Source organism: Harmonia axyridis, chromosome 3 (genome assembly GCF_914767665.1).
Source record: "Harmonia axyridis chromosome 3, icHarAxyr1.1, whole genome shotgun sequence".
Taxonomy (NCBI): domain Eukaryota; kingdom Metazoa; phylum Arthropoda; class Insecta; order Coleoptera; family Coccinellidae; genus Harmonia; species Harmonia axyridis.
In genome coordinates this window covers 21,384,240-21,404,374 of record NC_059503.1, presented here as the reverse complement: position 1 = coordinate 21,404,374, position 20,135 = coordinate 21,384,240, and the positions used below count along the sequence as shown (strand labels likewise).

Sequence of the window (20,135 nt, the reverse complement as noted above, 5' to 3'; positions counted from 1 at the left end):
AAAATCCGATAAACTTGCAAAAAGACATCAAGGTTAACACCTGTTGGTCTTGAGCCCTTCTATGGACCATTATAAGGCAGCGGTCCAACAATGGGGGGAATGGGTCAAAAGAAAAACCCTGGAGAAATACTAAGGGTCTTGCTCAGCCAAAAAAATTTGTGGTGCTTTCACTGACCTATACCAGGAAGCTCCCAAAGCTACCACAAACTAAACTTCCATTTGTACCTCATGGGTAAGTTAGCGGATGAGATCTGCAGGCCCTGTAGAAGGAACACATAGTACTTATGCGAATGTCCAAGTCTGAAAGGTCCTTCTTGTCACTGATGAAGAGATAGCGCTCCAGATCTGACATTCAGTGATTTCTAGCTTTTTGCAGGCTTCAAAAAAATACTCGGGAAAAGAAATTTGGCTCTTATGAAGCAGAGACTGCCGAGGTTGAAGGCTATGTTCACGAATAAAGTCCAATTTTTAAGAAAAAATGTGTTTTTTCTATTTACGCCCTGGACTTATTCAGTGAAGTGAAGATCAGAAAATGTATTTTCTCTTAAAATTTCGAAGGTTCATTATCAAAATTTACTAGCTTGAATCATGTATACAGAGATTCCTCAACAAACAAATAATCCCTTCATTGGAAACATCCACATATCAACACACTGTAAAACAAAGCCGGTCACTTTGGATTGAAACGAAATAGTTCATGTGTCAGTAGGTAGAAAGTAAGTTTATTTTTATCGCCATTTATTTATAAGCATCCAGTCCTAAAGCTCTCGCGAATATCATATGTCTGCGATACATGAATTCTTAAAAACCTCATCGAGTAACCAGATGAACCATATCGAAGCAAGACTTTCGGGGAGAAGGAAACTTGAATTGAGAAAACACTGCATTTTTTACAATATTATTAAGTGAAGTAAATTATTTCCTCCCAAATAAAAATAGAAAACAAAAATTTCGAGAATTCATTTCTCCGAAACTAGGAACTTGTAAGGAACTCACAGTAAAAATATCGTATTCGGTATAATCATAGCAATTTCAAAAATCATGATCATATGTAACTAAGCTCCCAAATAATGATTTGTTTTAATATTATTCCCTTGACTTTTTGCCTTTAAAATTTAAGGATATTATTCTTCGACTAAGAAGATGAATGCGGTGAAGCAACCGATTTTTCTACAGATATCTCTGTTATATTTCTGTGTCACCGAGTGAAAATATTTCTTGTAGATGTAAACTGAATCGATTTTTTGATGAATGTTCGTCTTTAAATCCTCGCCACAGAATTTTTGGAAATCTTATAAATTAGATGAACTAAAACTAATATGATTATTATAAACCAATAATTACAATAGGAGTGGTGGAGCATCATATTAATAGTTTTATTAGTATGGGATTATTGCGAAATATTTTTTCCAAATTCTTCAGCACATAGCTTGTCACCATGATCTCACTACTTCCATTTTTGTTCACAAGAAGAAATCCACAATTCCACAAACTGATCGTAGCAGTTTCGGTTCGATCATGTTCTTTCCTGATGAAGAAACAACTCAATCTAAATACTTCTTCTGAATTGATAATAATCGCTCGAGAGATCTGTTTACTATCATATTCTACTTCCCACTCAGTCCTGTAAGACTGATGTTACTGAGTATTTTAACTCTGCAATTGTTTGATAATTAATGAAGAACTGAATTGTGTTTCACAAATTGGCATCTTTTATTTGTCAGATAATTGAACAATGGTTACATATCCATAAAACAATTTCTCCAATTAATAATATTTTTCGATACTTTTTATTGTTTCAGTCTTCACTTGATTGGAATTCATCTTGAGATCATGAGAAACAATTATATTGTATTTTATGCAATTAACAGTCATCTGAAGAAGTTATGGTGTAACGATATAATGATGCAATAAACATTCTAGAAACACAATATTGTTTTTAATAATATGTTTTGTATATTCTGATGATTTTGAACAAATTCGGAAACATCATAGGTAATAAAAGGACATTTAAGAACATTATACGAATAAAACAATGAAATTGTTAGATTTGATTCATTTTCTTCATTGCCAAATTGTATACTAATCTGGACATATTTCCAACAATTTAGACCGTTTGTAAATGTCTGAATGCCTGTAAATTTTTGTGAGTTAATTTTCAATAGAAAGTTGGTTATGAACTCAATAAAATTTGATGGTTATTATTTTGTGGCATCATCTGGTGCTCCTCAGCGGTCGGTGTTGGGTCCCCTTTTATTTGTCATTTTCATCATTTGACATTTGCCGTTTCATGAGGAGTGAATGTCTACTTTTCGTGGACGTCTGCAAGTTGTTTCGGCGGATTCTGTCGGTTGAGGATTGTTGGGAACTTTAGGGTGATTCGTTGGTGCGCAGTTGGTTCCTCTCAACATAAATAAATGTTGCTTAATTTCATTCAGTCGAAGGATGGCACCAATTGTGTTTCAATATAATATTTAGGGACACATTCTTTCCAGGGTGGATGAGTACAGAGATTGGTCTGGTCTGGGATGTATCAGCTTCCAAAACATATTCGTATAAAATTTCATAACAATGTTGCCAGTAGTTTCGACAAAATGGTAAAAATGTGTAAATGTAAAAGTGTAAACTATTAATTAATTAACTAAATTATTTTTTAGTTTTCTACCTCTCCTCGAAATGGAGTAGCCTTTTTTGAAACACCCTGCATTTTTTGTTTAGATAACGTCTATGGAACGCAAAAAAAACAAAGAATGCCAATACTGACATCATGATATTAGTGAACACCTTCGAGAAGAAAGTTCAAGGTTATAACAAAATTCCTGATATCTTGCAACTCAAAAGGCAAACGCCGAAAATGTATTTCTCAATTTTCGAGGTTGGCAGTGATTTCGGGACAAGCAAACAGAAAACAAATGTTCCTATGATACTCTGAAGAAAGGAGACCTTCAATCACACGTTTGCCAGATGAGTAGATCCAGAATTAGGATGCTTTGACAACCTCCGAGATGATTTACTGATTGATCAAGGTTGACATAACATATAGCGTTGATTTTGACCTATATTTCTCTGTTCCAGACGTGACTCAATAATGTTTAAGTATACTATAGTTAACTTAGCTCACCCGAAGAATCTGACTAAATGATCGCCGTTGTTTCATCTTGTCCCATTCTGAAAAACTCATTTCGACCTGTGACTCAATTTAGGTTATTTATATTCGAGGATCAGCTTTGTCGTCGATGTTGATTCAAAATTTTCGAAAAAAGAATAATCACAGTTACACAATATCGTCCAGCAGCCGAAACACATAACTTGCGGGTGGGTGCTATAAAAAGTTCCACGTTTTGAAATGAGCGTTGATGCCAAACTGTCGCCTGATTGCTAAAATCATTCTATGATGAAATTTTGCTAACTTGTTCAATTGAGACGAGGGAATAAACAGGGATTAAAGAAAATTCTGCTTAAATTTTGATAGCTTCTATAGACAACAATAAACAAAATTAATGAGGCGTATTTAACGTAAAGAAAAATTATTAATTTCATGAACTTTCAATGGACGATATAACAAAAAAAATAATCATTTTTTTGAAGAAGTTAGAAGCTAGAGTATGTGAATGTAGAAATCCTTACGATAAAATTTGAGTCTTGCCATCCATACCTCATATGGATAGTAATTTCATCTACAAATGCTCTTTTGGTAAACTACCCGTTAAGAGAGGTCTATACCGTTTCAGCGATCAGTTCAAAAATTAGTACGCATTATTTTACCCTAAAGACCATCGATTTATATGAGGTTATTATTCATTTTAAAAAGTTCGTCATTGCGGAAAGTCCTTTTTTATAAATTTTTTTGGAAAGGGAGAAAAAGAATTAGATGATTTTTTTTAATAAATATATGCCTTATTCAACTTTCCCAACAAATATTTATTTTTTAATGAATCTTCACTGGCTGAAAATGCGTTTTTTCTAAAATTTGAAATAAAGACGTAAAAACGTATTTTGAATTCTTGCATATGGTAGAAAAGACGGTAAATCAGAGGAACGTTTGAGATTGCTTTACTCAACTTGAAAAGTACTGAGATCTCAAAAACGCTGAGGAGATAGTTGTAGTTGAACTTTGGCAGATCACTAGAAAGTCACGTGGTATAAACCCCTCTTAAGCAACAAAATTGATTCTACAAGTCTTCTAGGCTGCTGTGAGACCTTCAGAAGCTAGAAGTGCAATTTTGGAGCACTTTATGTGGTAGCTTTGGCTCCCCACTTCTAGCCTAGCAAGTTTGTAAACCGAAAAAATTTAATAAAAAATATCGGATATTCAATTTATCTGATCGAATACATTGATCTTCAGGACGATATAAAAATGAGTTTAAAATATGTTTTCATTTCGAAAAAATTTATGGAAGACAGGACATATTTATCGTTCGGATCAGTTGCAACAATTTCTCAAAAGGTTTCAAATCAAGATGCAATACAGAAATCATAATGGGGAAAGTACTTCTAAATAATTAAATTTTTATTCAATAGTTTGTTTTCCTTGAAATCAGGATTGAGCTCCTTAGATATCATGAGCTGTAATGGATGTTTATAACCTAACATTTAGAGTATCTGGATGTATTGACATCGAATCAGACCATAACATGATTTGCAACAGATCAATGAGAAAACTTGCTGTATTATACCCTTTTTGAATTTCATTGCATGTAGTAGATCGCTTTGATTTGTAAATTTTCAATGATATAATTGACGAATTCCAGATATGAAATTTAGAATATGTAGGTACCTATTGCGAAGCTCATTATCAATTGAGCCTGAATATAGATTACAGAGAAATATTTCATAATATTTGTTTTGACTTGCAGAAAAAATAATCATGGATACATACTAGTTGCAATATAATAAAAATAAACACTTTGACCGTTTGACGAGCATTTTTTAAGGACCTAGATCATTACGATTGGAATGACATAAATCAGAATGCACTTAAAAGAAAACACAAACAACACCATCAGATTTTGAGCAGTCATCTGAGTTTGTAACTTATTTACATATCAACAATTCAACTCATTATTGCAATATTCATAACAAATCAACTTTAACTATGGAGAAACATAATGAATCGTGAAATTCAGAGTACCAAAGACTTCCATGTCGTCAAAAACATAAAGATTTGTTTGTCCATTCTACTGGTGCATAATTTTCAATATACTCAAGGCTCCTAAGTCTGAAAATATACCTACCATATATGTATTTTGGAAGTATCAGTCAAAGACATCGTTTCAAATTAGGGGATTTTTAGGTTAATATCCAAACAATCTGACTCAATTTCGATATTTTCAATATTGATTGGAATTCAGTGAACAAAAATCTGCTAATTATCGGCGGACCGTTGACTGATGAATGAACACATGAAGCAGTTCGCTGACAAATGAGTAAAATGCATGAAACAGAAGCAAGTAATGAAAGTGACCAAAGAAAACAAGCAAAACGCAAAGAATTATGATTGGAATGAGAGAAAGATGATACGAATTCCAAAAGAAAAACATATGTTCTGCTACGACCACCGACCAGGCTTGTAGGACAAAGTAAGAAGAAAAAATAAATCTGGCAACGCCGATTCTACTGAACCCGGCATCAGTCTGGACACAGCGAGGCGCGCCAAATCAGGAGATGGCCAGTCGATCTCCCAGATTGCGACACACTACACTCACTGTTCGAACGCGACCGAACACCTCAAGCATCTGTACCTCTTTTGCGGGTCAAAATTGAGGAGAAGTAACCCCCATAGCACAACACGCTGCTACTTACACCAAAACACAGCCACGAAATCCTTGTCAGCTAACACGCGTTCCAGCTGCTTGGCTGTGACCTCTTCGATGACAGACTCCTGGGCCGATGGAGCGCGTTTGGCCAACGCCAACGTCACCACGAGTAGCAGCCTCCACCACATGCTGCCGTCCACTGAGTGAGCGTCGTCTCCGTCGCGGCGCACCGCTCCCCTCCACCGGGACGCCACTTGGTTTTATTTCGTGGATCAGCTGAATTAACGGAAATGGTTCACTCCCACGATTTCCATTCTGTTTTATCGGGATGGGTTATTTTTGGGTTTGTCTTATCACAAGAGGCAACTTTTGGTCCTCTGTGAGACATCCTTGTAAGCTGTCGGAGATCTATGTGTAGATGTTGTAACTACAAGTATGAATACGTGGACTTGAGAGGGAATACCATCAAGTGACTGCTCAGTTCTAAACAAAATAATAGATTTTTCCTTTTACAACCACCGATATTTATGGGGTTTCACATAATTTCATCAAACAAAAGGAGACTAAAGAGGCTTGATACATTTTTTACAAAATTGTCAATTAAAATTTTTGTTTAACATTTACCAATCCATTTATGTCAGAGTAAAATTCAAGGGCTTCGCTTAAACCTTTAGCATTATTTAATAACTGAAAATGGAAAGGACCCTGCACGTTTTATATGGGAAATGGCTTTCCGTGAATTTGATATGTTGTAGATCTTGATAAACTGATCAGAAGTGTTCCAAGCCACAAAGCTCAAAAATGGGCAGTTTTCGAGATATGGAGCTTTGAATATAGATTTTTTGCAATTTTCGGGGTTTTTGCTCATCAATCGGGGAGCTCTCATTTCTTAGTGGGATGGAATTTGGATGTTCGGCGGCCAGAACCGGACTGAGAAATGATCTTCCTTGGTCATATTAGGCACCGCCATCGATAATTTTTTATACACTGGCTATGAAGTGAGATACAAAATCCAAGATCTTCCATACATCTTTTCATGCCACAAGATGGCGCCAGAATAATTCACATGACCGAGAAACAACATATTGTGAGATTTTTTTTAAGAGAGACCATAATAACTGAATCCTCATATATCTGATGTCCAATAATATCAAATATGTTAGCCAAAATGTTCATAACCAGGCATCGCGAGCTGTAATGGGGGAAAATGGGAAAATCATAATCATATATCCTCAGGGATAACAATTGTGATCACTATTGATGTCATTCACATATGATATGTGATTTGTTTCTCACAAATCTCGATAATCTGACAATGGGGTGCCAAGACATTTTCCTCAGAATGTCTCGAAATTGATGATAGCATCTCACAGACAAACGAATCCGTGAAAATGTCTGCAGTTTTGATATAGTACTATCCGGGTAGAATATAGAAGTCCAAGTGTTGGAAGCAAACTATGAATGGAACTTCCGATATTAATCCACGAATTCTTGAAAATACTATTTGTTTTTCAATGAACTTTTTGAACTTCACACATACGAATGAATACTATCTAATAATATGATCGTTGGCGTAATGAATCAGTAGATCAATAAAAAACAATATAATAATGAGAGTAACATTCATATTATTAGATAGTATTCATTCGTATGTGTGAAGTATGAGTTATTGGAATTGTCGGAGCAAAGTGTCTCAAACCTCCCTATACATGGGAGGCTTGATACACTAAAAGAGAGGTTTGATACAATAAGAACTATTAAGGTTAAAGCAATAATAAAAAATTAATCTTTTTCATCATAACACTACGTAATTCCCACATACGAGTAACATTTTTATTTTACTACTTGCACAGGCTGAATGGCACTCCATTTTCTGATGAAGATGACGATCCAGCTTGCATCTACTGCAATTCATTATTTTCGGTGTTCATCAGAAAATGGATCTTATTCATTTTCATCAACAGGTTCCAAGTCATCAAACACACTTTTTTTCACATTTCTGTTTAAAACTTTGCTTTTGACGTGAGACTGAATGTATCAAACCTCCCTAGAAGACAAATTTAGAAAATATAGGACGTGAACATGTTATGATATTCGATTGAAGATCTGTACTACTGGCGTCTATGTTCTAAATGAAATGCGCATCAAGAATAAAGTAACTTATTTCGTTAGTTTTCATTAATAAAGAGATAAAGCCTTACGTTTTTTTTGCAAATTCTTACATCGAATATATCGAAAACACACTTTAAGCTTAAAAACCCTTGTTATAGATTTCAACTGACATCATTTCCACACTCGTAGAGGCACTGCACGCGATTACGCCTTTTTTGAAGAACCGAGGCGTGTATAAAACCTCCCCTTGTATCAACCCTCCCCAGACTTTCCTAATCTATATTGTAAAACGACAATATTATTAATTTGCGAATGAAAAAAATTTAACTTTTCGTTTCACGCAAAAGAATTGATGATTTGTTCAATGTACAAAACACCTACAAAAAATCATTACAATAGAGGTTTTATGAGAAGAATAGTAATCAACCGTCGTTTAGAGCTGCCTTCTACTTAGAGAGAAAGAAAATAAAGTGAATGTACAATTTCATACACCGTACAAAGTTTAGTCATTGTAGGAGCGCCAGAGGAGAAATGAATGGGTACCACATGGTGGTGATCCCTCTTAAGCTGGACTATTAGTTGTGCAATTAGCAGTATCGTATAATGGAAAATAATATCCTAGGAAACTGGAGGTCCCAAATAGGTCTCTGCGATTTCAAGCCTCTTATAATGCCCGCCACTCACGAAGCGTTTCTTCCAGCTTTTCGTAGCTAGCGTCGAAGAGATTCCAGTCGGGCAGTCAAGTTCATACTCTGATTTACAGTCGTACGGCCGTGTCCCGAGCTGTCTGACTGGAATCTCTTCGACGCTAGCTACCAAACGCTGGAAGAAACGCTTCGTGAGTGGCGGGCATAACGGGTGTTTTTTTCAAGTTATATAACTTTAAGTTATACTGTTCAAGATGGGGACTGATTTAACAGCTGTCAAGTGATTTATTCTCAGTTTGGTTTGACAATTCATCATGAATAGACTCACGCCTGAACAACGCTTGCCAATAGTGCAATTTTATATCGAAAATAATGGTTCTGTGTGAAATACGTATTGCGCACTACGTCCACTTTATTTTGTTTAGCGATGAAGCGCACTTCTGGTTGATTGGCTACGTCAACAAACAAAACTGCCGCATTTGGAGTGAAGCTAATCCTCAAGTATATGTCGAAACATCGTTACATCCAAAAAAACTGACTGTTTGGTGCACTATGGGCTGGTGGAATCATTGGTCCGTACTTCTTCAAAAACGATGATGGCCAGAACGTTACAGTCAATGGTGATCAGTATAGAGCCATGATTACTAACTTTTTCATTCCTGAATTGAACAACCATAATGTCCAGGAGCTGTGGTTTTAACAAGACGGCGCAACATGTCACACAGCTCGTGCCACAATCGATTTATTGAAAGACACGTTTGGTGACCGCCTAATTTCACGTTTTGGACCTATGAATTGGTCTCCAAGATCTTGTGATTTAACACCGTTAGACTACTTTCTGTGAGGCTATGTAAAGTCATTGGTCTATGCGGATAAGTCACAAACCCTTGACTATTTGGAAGACAACATTTGCCGTGTTATTGCCGATATACGGCGACAAATGTTGGAAAAAGTCATCGAAAATTGGACGTCCAGATTGGACTACATCCGAGCCAGCCGTGGCGGCCATATGCCAGAAATAATATTTAAAATGTAAAGCCACAAGATTATCTTGCGGATAAATAAAATTAATGTCAATCGAATAATCTATCGTTGTTTTATTGCAATTTAAAGTTTTATAGCTCTAAAAAAAACACCCTTTAGTATCGAACGACCAGGCGAAAATTGCTGATGAAGAGTTCGTACTTAATTTTAAATCTGCCCGGTTGGGGGCGCGCACTGAAATTCAATCAGTTCACTTGAGTTGAGTTGAGACATGCATGAATCTTGTACTGCAAAATACATTGAATGGTTTATGATAGACAAGGTGTTTCATTATTAACTGTACAGGCTTTCAGTTCAGATGCAGGACATTATTTGATGTGGTATTGATTATGAACTAGCTGCCCGCCCCGATTTCGCACGTTCTGTCAGGCAACCCAAATTATACTCTATAATTGTTCGCTCGGTTGTAGGAAAAAATAAAGCCTTTTTCTCTTCCGTACGATTTTTTCGGAAATATTTTATTGTATGAACCTCCTCAAGACTGTAATGAACACAACAGGAAAGAATTATCCAATTAAGGTCATTAATATCCATAGATCCTTTTTTATATACAGATTAAAATTTACCCGATATAATATCTACATATAAAATTTCTGAAGAATATATTGTTTTGGAGTGTTCTGTTCTTACAAACGTGTATCACTATGTATAATAGATCTCTTATGAGTTCAATCTGTTCCGAAAATTTGTATGTTCGGTTTTACCGAAAGTGGAACAGGACATTTTTTTATTCCAAATGGAATGTACGACTATTTTTTCTCAATCAGACAAAAATTGTAATAGTAATGGCAGTTTTGGAATTCTTCTTCGAAGTTTTTCAGAATTTGTGAGCATCAATTCAAGGATTTTCTTCTACCGAATATATCATTTGTATATTTGTTAGGCAATGCCTGTAAAAGGTCATCCGAAACATGGTTCCATTATTTAAATAGATTACATATACACTATACAGGTTGATCAAGAATTATTTACGGGAAATTTTCTCTTAACGATGGTCTCAATCAACAATTTAAAATAATTACGTGGTAGCTACGAACGAAAATTGAGCGCAATTACTTACATGATAAAAACGAAGTTATTCAACTGAATATTTTTACCTTTTCACAGCAAGCATATGCCTTTCAGCATGATAGAGAGAGGTGAGTTCTTCAAAATGGTTACATACTCTAATGATCTCTGTAAAATGCTCAAAATCTTTCTCAAATTATACATCTAAAAATCGGATAGCAAGAAGGATTGCTGCTCCATAGAGAATGATTTTTAGGAAGAAAATTGAACTCTTCTATATTCGATTGTAGAATACTACGGCGAATCATTAACCACTTATTTTGACATTCTAAAACATTTGTGAAACCTCTCATTTTCTTGTTCTGTATAAATTTCAGGATATAAAACGGAATCATTTCCGAAATAACACTTCGAATTTATACAAAAGAACAGACGTTAATTCAATCGAAATTTTTCATTTGATCCAACTATAAAATTCGCAATCATCACTTATGTTATTATAATTCTCATAACATACCAATGACTGAATACTGCAGATAAAAAAAATTAAAACAAATTTCTGTAATCGCAGCCGGAGTAAGGCCTCCAAACGGAAAATTTCCATTGATTTTGGTTGAAATCACTCGAATTGATAAGAACTAGACATAAAAACTAGACATAAAGCAGTAGCGTATCATTTCAATCTGGTGGTAATAGTATTCCAAATTTTTGCATAACTTGTGTATATAGAAACTATGTATTCTTGTTTCTAGTGAATAAGCATTCATTGTACTCTGCAAAGTTTACATAATTAGATTGATTTAGAGTAAATCATGAGGATCAAAAATTCCACATAGGTATTAGGTAAATACTAACTTGAAAAAAAATTCAAGCCAAATTATCTCTAGAATTCAATTTATAATTGGATCAAAAAGTACTATGAAAGAACATTGAACTCAAAATTACTACCATCATACCCATAATTATTCAAGAAACTAATACATACTGTAACTGTATACTGAATACCTTCTGGTTTGTTTTATATTACAGGAAAGTAAATAATATCGCTAGATACCTATCAAGTGTTAAATCCCATAGTCACTACGTTCGTAGAAAATATTCTTCTTTCAGTATCCTGGAAAGATGTGTGACAACAACAAGAGTGTTATCATTATTGGAGGAGGGTTAGTAAGTGATTTTAAATCTACATGTGTTCATAAAAAAATTAAATTCATGATGATATTTTAGGTCGGGGCGTTGTGTGCTTGTTTTTTGGCTAAACGTGGATATCACATTGAAGTATATGAAGTTCGTGAAGGTGAGTTCAGTATCATAGTTTTATTCAGTTATTTTGTTTCTGCTGGGAAAATTTTTTCATAGATTCGCACTGAGGAAAGTTCAAGTAACCAACTTTAATTAATTAACATACATTTCTGAAAAACATGCTCTCCAAAAAATTGCAATTAAAATGAATCGAGTTTATTCGATCATTTTTGGGTTTCGGAACATCAAAAAAATTCTGAATCAATCTGGAAAACACTGTGAATTTCACATAATTGTTCTCCATACTCCTTACAATTACTTTTATAACGAATAGTACTGTGAAACAGGGTTACCTATTTGTTTCGAATTGCCCAATGCGAATTTTTTTATTCAGTATTACTGTATTCATACGCGTTTTTAAATTATGCTGTATAATTTAAGATACAGAATAATTCGAAATTTAACTGATGCTTAAGATATCATAGTTTTTGTTTTGCATAATCTAAAAGTTGTATGGAAAAATAATCAATAACCTATCATACGCTGGATACAATGGATCATTGAGAACGATGAACCGAGATTATTCATTGAAAATGTCGGGACATTAGCCTCTGTTTTATTATTGGTTTGGTGCGTTAATTAATAGGAATTAATTATCATATAAGGATGAAACAATACTTTCTCCATCCAGAGAATATTTTTATCCCCAAACTAGAGCTTTGTTTTCAACTCTCACTAAATTGAATTAATAGAAAATTTCATGGAAGTTTTCCTTAATTCAATACGAAATATTAACCGTTAATATACTCCTGCAGATCTGAGAAAATGCAAACTTCAACGTGGGCGATCCATAAACCTGGCTTTATCTCATCGTGGAAGAAGAGCTTTGAGAACGGTAGGGTTAGAGGAAGAGGTTCTGAAGCATGCCATACCCATGAAAGGTCGTCTTTTACATAATCTCCCACATGAACTATCCTCTGTTCCATATGATGAACAAACTAATCAGGTAATATCCTTTCGAATGATAATTGAATGAGATTCAAATAAATTGCTTTTAGTGCATTTATTCAGTCAGTCGTAATCTACTCAATGAAGTACTTTTAACAGGTGAGACAATAATTTTTTCCTGAAAAATGAGACCAAAATTATTTCAAATAATTTATTTCAGCGGCTGAAGAGTATGACAATGTAACATTAACATTCTCGTGTAAATTAGTAGATGCAAATCTGAAAGAAGGATCTTGTGTTATTCAAAAGTAAGTATAGTTTATTATTCAATATCTTCAAAACAATCGGATTCAATTGATGAAGTAGACTTTAAGAGAACTGAAAATGTTCCATATATGCTTTGTGACTGTGCCTATTACCACTTAAGACATATCTACGTCCAACAGCCAAACTTTTTGCCGATTAGAAGTGAATAACAGAATCAAATTTCTGCTACTCTTGACTTCTTTATTGTTTTGTTTTTCCAAATTGTTTTGATTCTTGCTTTTAGCTTTATAATAGTTTTGGAGTAATCATTACGATTCACTGAAATATCAATAAAATCCCTTAATCTATAAAAATTAAACTCTACAACAAATACCAAGAAATCTATTGGAGCTTTCGATTTTTACTTTCTTCTGCCTTATTTGCAGTGCTTTCAAATATAATTTTTATTAATTTTAATATGATATCTGTGAATGAAATCATTGTTTGTTCGTTCCAGTTTAAAAACAAATGAAACTATAAAAGCTAAGGCCGATTTGATCATTGGTGCTGATGGTGCTTATAGCAAACTTAGATCTCAGATGCAGAAGCTTCCTTTATTTCAATATTCCCAAACATACATCGAACATGGTTATCTGGAGCTATCGATATCTTCAAAAAATGGTCATATGATGATTCCAAATCACCTACATATCTGGCCAAGAGGTAAAAGGAATGAACCAGTATGAATAATCTTTATAAAATATTTCTTTAAGGTGAATTTATGATGATTGCTCTGCCAAATAAAGATGGATCTTGGACTGTTACGTTGTTTATGGCGTTAACTAGATTCAAGATGTTAACTGGTAGAGAAGAGCTACTCAAATTTTTTGAATCCACTTTCCCAGATGCTATTGAACTTATAGGTGAAGAAGACCTGGTAGAACAGTTTTTTTCTTCTCCACCATCGCATTTAATATCTATCAAGTGTTATCCATATCATTTTGAAAATCGTGCTCTAATTATTGGTAGGTTGATAAACTTCATATTATTAGTATTATTCTCAAACTAAGAACAAGGCCTTCATAGTGGTTTTTATCAAATCAAAATTATGGCAGATTATTATATATTTTTTAAAGAAAATTACTTTCAGGTGACGCCGCCCATGCCATGGTTCCTTTTTATGGGCAAGGTATGAATTGTGGTTTCCAAGATTGTACTCTTTTAGACCAACTGATATCTCAGTTTGATGGAAATTTCGATTACGTTCTACAAGAATTTTCTGAAAGAAGAAAGGATGATGCATTCGCCATATGTGATTTGGCGATGTACAATTACAAAGAAATGAGAGATTTAGTCACAAAACCTAGTTTCCGCTTGAGAAAAGCACTAGATAATGTACTTTATAGTCTTTTTCCCAAATATTGGATACCATTGTATAACAGTGTATCATTCAGTGAAATCAGGTATACAGAATGCTTGAAAAATAGAGAGATGCAAAACTGGGTGAGTTTGTGAAATTTGTTTTGACTCGATTTCTTGTGATTCTCCATTTTCAAACCGGAACAATTAAAACAAAGATAAGAAATTATCAATTCTAAACCAAGTTCATCTGAAGTCCAGAGCCTTAAAATAAGAATATTCAAAATGGAGTTTTTGCACTGGCTAGCATTAAATTGGAGGTACAAAGGAAGATGAGAGGTTCCTTGGATAATTTTAAGAAAAAAGAGTCATATAAATTTGGGCCCGCAAACACTTTGTTTTCGAAATACAGGGTGTTCTTGTAGTCCTATTTTTTGAGATGATTTTACCAGTTTATCGAATATTCATTAATCTTCGCTACATATTGTGCAAATAAGTACCAAAACTTATAATAAATTTATTCATCACAGCTTAATAACTGAATCTTCATAATAATTTGGATGAGGATTACTAGAGAATTGTTTGAATTTTTTTTCCGAAATCGGTAGCAGAGTCGAAAAAACTACAAAAAACTAAAAAGTGTAGCACTGGACCAAATTTTCTTCTTAGATTTTTATGAACTACCAGTGGTCAATTAAAAAAAAATTGTGGAGCAAAGAAGCGGGCACCCTGTAGATTTGCATTCAAAATTTGTATATTTGCACATGATGAAAACTTTAAATTGTAATGTCTCTGTCAAATATAACAATTTTGTGAAGAGAAGTGCTATGAGAGAAAATTGAAAAAAACTTAAACTTTAACTTTAACACCCTGTATCCCGAAAACAAAGGGTTTGTGGGCCATGTTTATGAAACATGGCAGAGGAATATATCATTTCCGTTTGTCTCCAATTTAGGAACTCCCTGTATAATGAACCTTTGGAATGAGTGTAAGTAGGTAGGTACATTTTATTTCTAATTTGTTAATTTTTTTCAGATGATAACATTATCTCTTATATTTCTGATGTTAATGGGATTATCAATAATTGTGATTTCTTCATGGAAATGAAAAACATGAATGGATTACCTCACCAAAAATTCTGAAGGAATGATCAAAGACTTCATTAAAAATGAAATGTACATGTTTATTCCAATAAATTATACAAATACAACTCTTAAACCATTTTTACACCAGTTCAATATGTATATCTTCACTATCTTCAATATATAAATGTTTGTTCTTCTCGAACATCGTAATCAATTCGTCTATGAACAATTGATGATATTTATCTACTTCTTCCATAGATGGATGCTCATTTTTCTCCACTTCTATTGGCGGACCAACTGAAAGAATAATTTCAAAATAATGTAAAGTTTATAGAGTTCACAATATAGATACATAATATTTCACTGAAATTGTAGTATTAACACTCTAATGCACCGAATATTTTTAAGCGGTTAACAAAGTTTCGACAGCATGATGTTATCCACAGAAACAGAATTTAGCTTTACATTTCTGAAGATGATAATTTCGTTGTCGAACCGTTTAGACTTCTTTCTGTAGAGGTCACAGTGCGGTTACTACAATTCAATTCGAATTGATAGTTCTATTGCCAATTAGCATACTGTGAAATATTCACATTAAGAGGTATTTATAATTCAGGCCGTCCGAAGATATGTATCTAAGGCTGATACCGTCATTCTTATTTCATATATATGGTTTTCAAATGGGGATGATCCAATTTAAAATGGTTATTATAATCACAACACTGTATATCTTTTGACATTCATTATGTCATTTCTGTTGAGTAGGTTATGTTATCACGGCAAAAAATATTTTTCAACAACGTTCAGAAATTGTGACATCGTCTTATCAATTCATTTGTGAATACAAGAACAATACAATAACAAGAATGCATCAACGACATTATTAAGTCAATCGAATCACTATGTCAAATTGTAGATAAATTTGAAATTGTTTTTTTTTTTACACGATACTACAAGATACTGAGTCGTATGAATAGTGAGTTGATTAACTGAATACTGTCATCCATGAATTCTTCTAGAATTGTTTCTAAAGATTCACACATCAGCACCGATAGTGATGAAACAATTTATCGATTATTCATCGTTTTTAAGACGTGCATCTTTCCATGATTAGGTGACATAACCTACTGAACACATGACTTAAGAAATGTCAAAAAAAAAAACAGTGTTGCCATCATAACCATTTTAAGTTATGTATACAGGGTGTCCCGTAAAGACCACGTCAAACCGAAGGAGAATGTAGATCAAAGGATAACCCACCTGCTTTGACAAAATTCTCATTATAAAAGTCTTACCGTTTTCGAGATATATTTTTTTTTTGAAAATAATGAATTTTTGCCCATTTCAATAGTTTTGTCCTTACGGTTGGTACAATTTTACATCTTTTTGGTTAATTTTTTCAGTAAAATATTGCTGAAGAATGATTTTAACGTTTACATTAAAAACATCCTTCGAACATTTTAAAGGGGGGCTATGAGAAATATTTTTATTGGAAATTTTGGTAGTGGATTATTTTGTTCATGAAGTTTAGCCCATCGTAGTGGAAAAAAAATGTCAATTCTGTTAAGAATTGACAAACTTGATTTTGTCAGAAACGTACCCATTTGGATAAAAACAGCCATATCTTTTTTCTTTGAATAACAAATGACTTGTGTGATACCTCTTTGAAATCACTATAAAATAGACAATTTATTGGTGTAATGTGCAGCAGTAGGTCGGTACATTTTTTTTCCACTACGATGGGCTAAACTTCATGAACAAAATAATCCACTACCAAAATTTCCAAAAAAAAATATTTCTCATAGCCCCCCTTTAAAATTTTCGGAGGATGTTTTTAATGTGAACGTTAAAATCATTCTTCAGCAATATTTTACAGAAAAAATTAAACAAAAAGATGTAAAATTGTACCAACCGTAAGGGCAAAACTATTGAAAGGGGAAAAAATTCATTATTTTCAACAAAAAAAAATATCTCGAAAACGGTAAGACTTTTATAATGGGAATTTTGTCATAGCAGGTGGGTTATCCTTTGATCAACATTCTCCCCCGCTTTGATGTGGTCTTTACGGGACACCCTGTATGATTTCTATTGGCAAACTCTTAGGTTCGATAATCAACTCACCCAACACTGTGATGGGTCTTCTATGTGGAATAATACCAAAACTGTATTGCAGAATGCCCCTTCCAGAACTCACCACTGGAGCAAGACCTATTAATTTTCTCACTTTTTCCTGTATTATCTTCAATTTGGGATTTCTGCACTGATCGAATAAATCTGTCTCGCCAAAAGAGAAAACTGGAACTAATGGACTTCCAGATTGTATGGCAATTTTAACGAACCCTTTTCTGTTCTTCAATACGAGTTTGTATTTTCTTGGTTCTGCGTAATAGACCTCAGCCACCCCTCCTACCACTAGTGCTGCTGCATGTCCTCCACCAGGCTGATTTAGCAGATACTGAATTGATTCTTTAGAAGCAGAACAGGTTCCCATGGCCAATATGGCCTCTCTATAGATAGGCATGTAAAAATTTTGTTTGAGGGTACATACCCTGACTTTATGATCTGGAAAGTATTCATTGAATTCACTGAACCCATTGCCGAAGACATTAAATTGTGAGAGCGCTAGTACACCGTGGGGAAAGCAGCACAACAAGTAATTTTTATCTTTCTTGAATTCGACCCAAGGTGATCTATTAACTCTGATAGGGAAATAATCCAGTAAATATTTACAAACAGGTGAAAATTTAATGAGTTTACTCTCACGTCCTCCTCTTTCTTCAATTTTCCAATCCAGAAGAAACATCCAAGTTAGGTAAATTGCTATGAGCCACCAGAACTTTGTGAAGAGAAGAACATATATTGTGATCATTAAAAATATGGGACCCCCTAGAGGGAAGAAAAGCATGGTAAATGCTACCGATGCTGTTTGAAGTCTCCGTTCTAAGGGGACATTCAATGGGGCGAATTTGATTCCCATTTGGTAACACTGAATTACTGCACTGCAATTTGAAACTGTTCAGCACTTTCACATTCTACGTGAATACTTGAAAATACTTAATTTTATTATATCTGTATGTCCATAAAAAGAGCAATTATGAACAATACAGAGTTATTCAAATTACTACGATCTAAACAATCTTGAACTGATATCACATAATTATGCAACTAGGTATCTTTAATTAAGGTAACTTTTTATCGATATGATAGTCGTCATAAACTACAAACTAATCCCAAGGGAATATACAGCTTTTTGGTACAATATTTCTAAAATTATAACTGTCTACGTTGAAATTCGATACCCAAATTTATTGCTTTATTGCATTTATCCTTCGAGCTGGAAACCAAAAGCAATGAAATTTGAAGGAAAAAAATCACAAAATTAAAGAGGTATATTCCTATTTGTATTGTTGTCACCTCTGAATCATCAAATATTATTATGTTAATGTTAATCACCGCAATTGCTATGGAAATTTTAGGTGTGCGGCTTAATACTGGAGTTTGGCGTTAAAAAGGTTTCCAGAATTTTCCATTTTCGAGCGCTCCACAGAGCCCTTTATGACTCACTTATGAAGATAAAATTCAATTCTGCCCATCCGTCTGGATCGAATTCGTTGATGGGCAAAATTTGACTAACAGTATCGTTAATATGGCAGTTTTTTGACAATTTCAAACTCCATAGAGATGTACAAGGTGTCCAAAAAAGGTATCGGGTATTTGTTTTGTCGCTGCATTTAAGAATGAGTGACGGGGGGGATTGTGAAGGGGATCGTGCTGTCCGCAATTTTTTGGAGTTTCAGTGACGATGGAGCAGTACCCAGGAACGCATCGCGCTTTTTGCGCACGAGAGTATTATCGCAACGGTGATTCAATAGTAGCTTCTCAACAATCTCAACGTTTATATCGTGAGGAATATCGTACACGCCATGCACCAAGTGATGACTCCATTAGAAAATGGATCCGGATGTTCAAAAATACAGGTGCGACGATAAAAATTCAAGAATTTGAACGCCCTCGTTCAGTCCGCGAGGAAGAAACGGTCCTTATTTTCATGAAAATCGACGAGGCCAACCACTCAATGTAAATAGTGACCGTTATTGCGATATGCTGCGAAACTTTTTGGGTCCAGAGTTACTGGAATTTCAAGATTATAATTCAAGAACGTGGTTTCAACAAGATGGGGCCACTCGCCATACAACAAATCAAGCAATGGTAGCTGTTGAAGAATTATTCCCTAATAAGGTCATTTCGCGTAGGGGTAACATCAACTGGCCTCCCAGAAGCCCCGACCTTAGTCCACTTGACTATTTTGCATGGGGGTACATTAAAGGTAAGGTGTATGAGAATAATCCAATGAATTTGACCCAATTGAACCAAAACATAAGGTCAGAAATGGCAGCAATATCGAAAGCTAAGTGTCAGCGTGTGATCGCCAATTTTCATTCCCGATTAGAAGAGTGCCAGCAGCGTAACGGTCACCATTTAGATAACATAATCTTTTCCAAATAATTTTTCACTTCATGCTGTAATAATTAACAATAATTTTTTTTTTTAATTGTAACTAGTTTTTGTTTTATCGAAGTTACAAATACCCGATACCCTTTTTGGACACCTTGTAGAATACCAATTTCAAACTTGACCCTTTCACTAACAGACCTATTTTAATTCCGAAAGAAATTTTTTTTTATGTT

The 20,135-nt window shown here is 34.3% G+C and overlaps 3 protein-coding genes across 7 annotated transcripts in view; 1 reads left to right on the top strand and 2 right to left on the bottom strand.

Moving 5' to 3' along the window:
• Positions 1-6,043, bottom strand: part of LOC123677131 — a 28,203-nt gene extending 22,160 nt beyond the window's left edge. For 2 of the 4 annotated variants that reach the window (XM_045613643.1, XM_045613642.1), the window contains exon 1: positions 5,803-6,042. In XM_045613643.1, the coding sequence (XP_045469599.1) occupies positions 5,803-5,944 (142 nt within the window). In that variant the 5' untranslated portion in view covers positions 5,945-6,042. Of the gene's footprint in view, positions 1-5,802 lie in introns of all 4 variants that reach the window. The other 2 variants (XM_045613641.1, XM_045613644.1) reach the window with 2 other exon arrangements.
• Positions 6,044-11,194: 5,151 nt separating this feature from the next.
• Positions 11,195-15,572, top strand: LOC123676234 (kynurenine 3-monooxygenase). Of its 2 annotated transcripts, none has more exons than XM_045612015.1 (10): positions 11,195-11,299; positions 11,597-11,734; positions 11,795-11,864; positions 12,625-12,815; positions 12,868-12,916; positions 12,978-13,065; positions 13,521-13,726; positions 13,777-14,028; positions 14,154-14,506; positions 15,398-15,572. In XM_045612015.1, the coding sequence occupies exons 2-10, from the start codon at positions 11,690-11,692 to the stop codon at positions 15,467-15,469; spliced, it is 1,326 nt and encodes a 441-aa protein (XP_045467971.1). In that variant the 5' UTR covers positions 11,195-11,299; positions 11,597-11,689; the 3' UTR covers positions 15,470-15,572. The 2 variants fall into 2 exon arrangements, with proteins under 2 accessions (XP_045467971.1, XP_045467972.1); XM_045612016.1 differs by having other exon boundaries at positions 11,222-11,410.
• LOC123676235 (2-acylglycerol O-acyltransferase 2-A-like) lies at positions 15,525-18,528 on the bottom strand. Its single transcript, XM_045612017.1, has 2 exons — positions 17,569-18,528; positions 15,525-15,744 (listed from the first exon to the last, which is right to left on the bottom strand). Exons 1-2 carry the CDS (start codon positions 18,422-18,424, stop codon positions 15,587-15,589), a joined length of 1,014 nt encoding a protein of 337 aa, XP_045467973.1. The 5' UTR covers positions 18,425-18,528; the 3' UTR covers positions 15,525-15,586.
• Between the last annotated feature and the right edge of the window lie 1,607 nt (positions 18,529-20,135).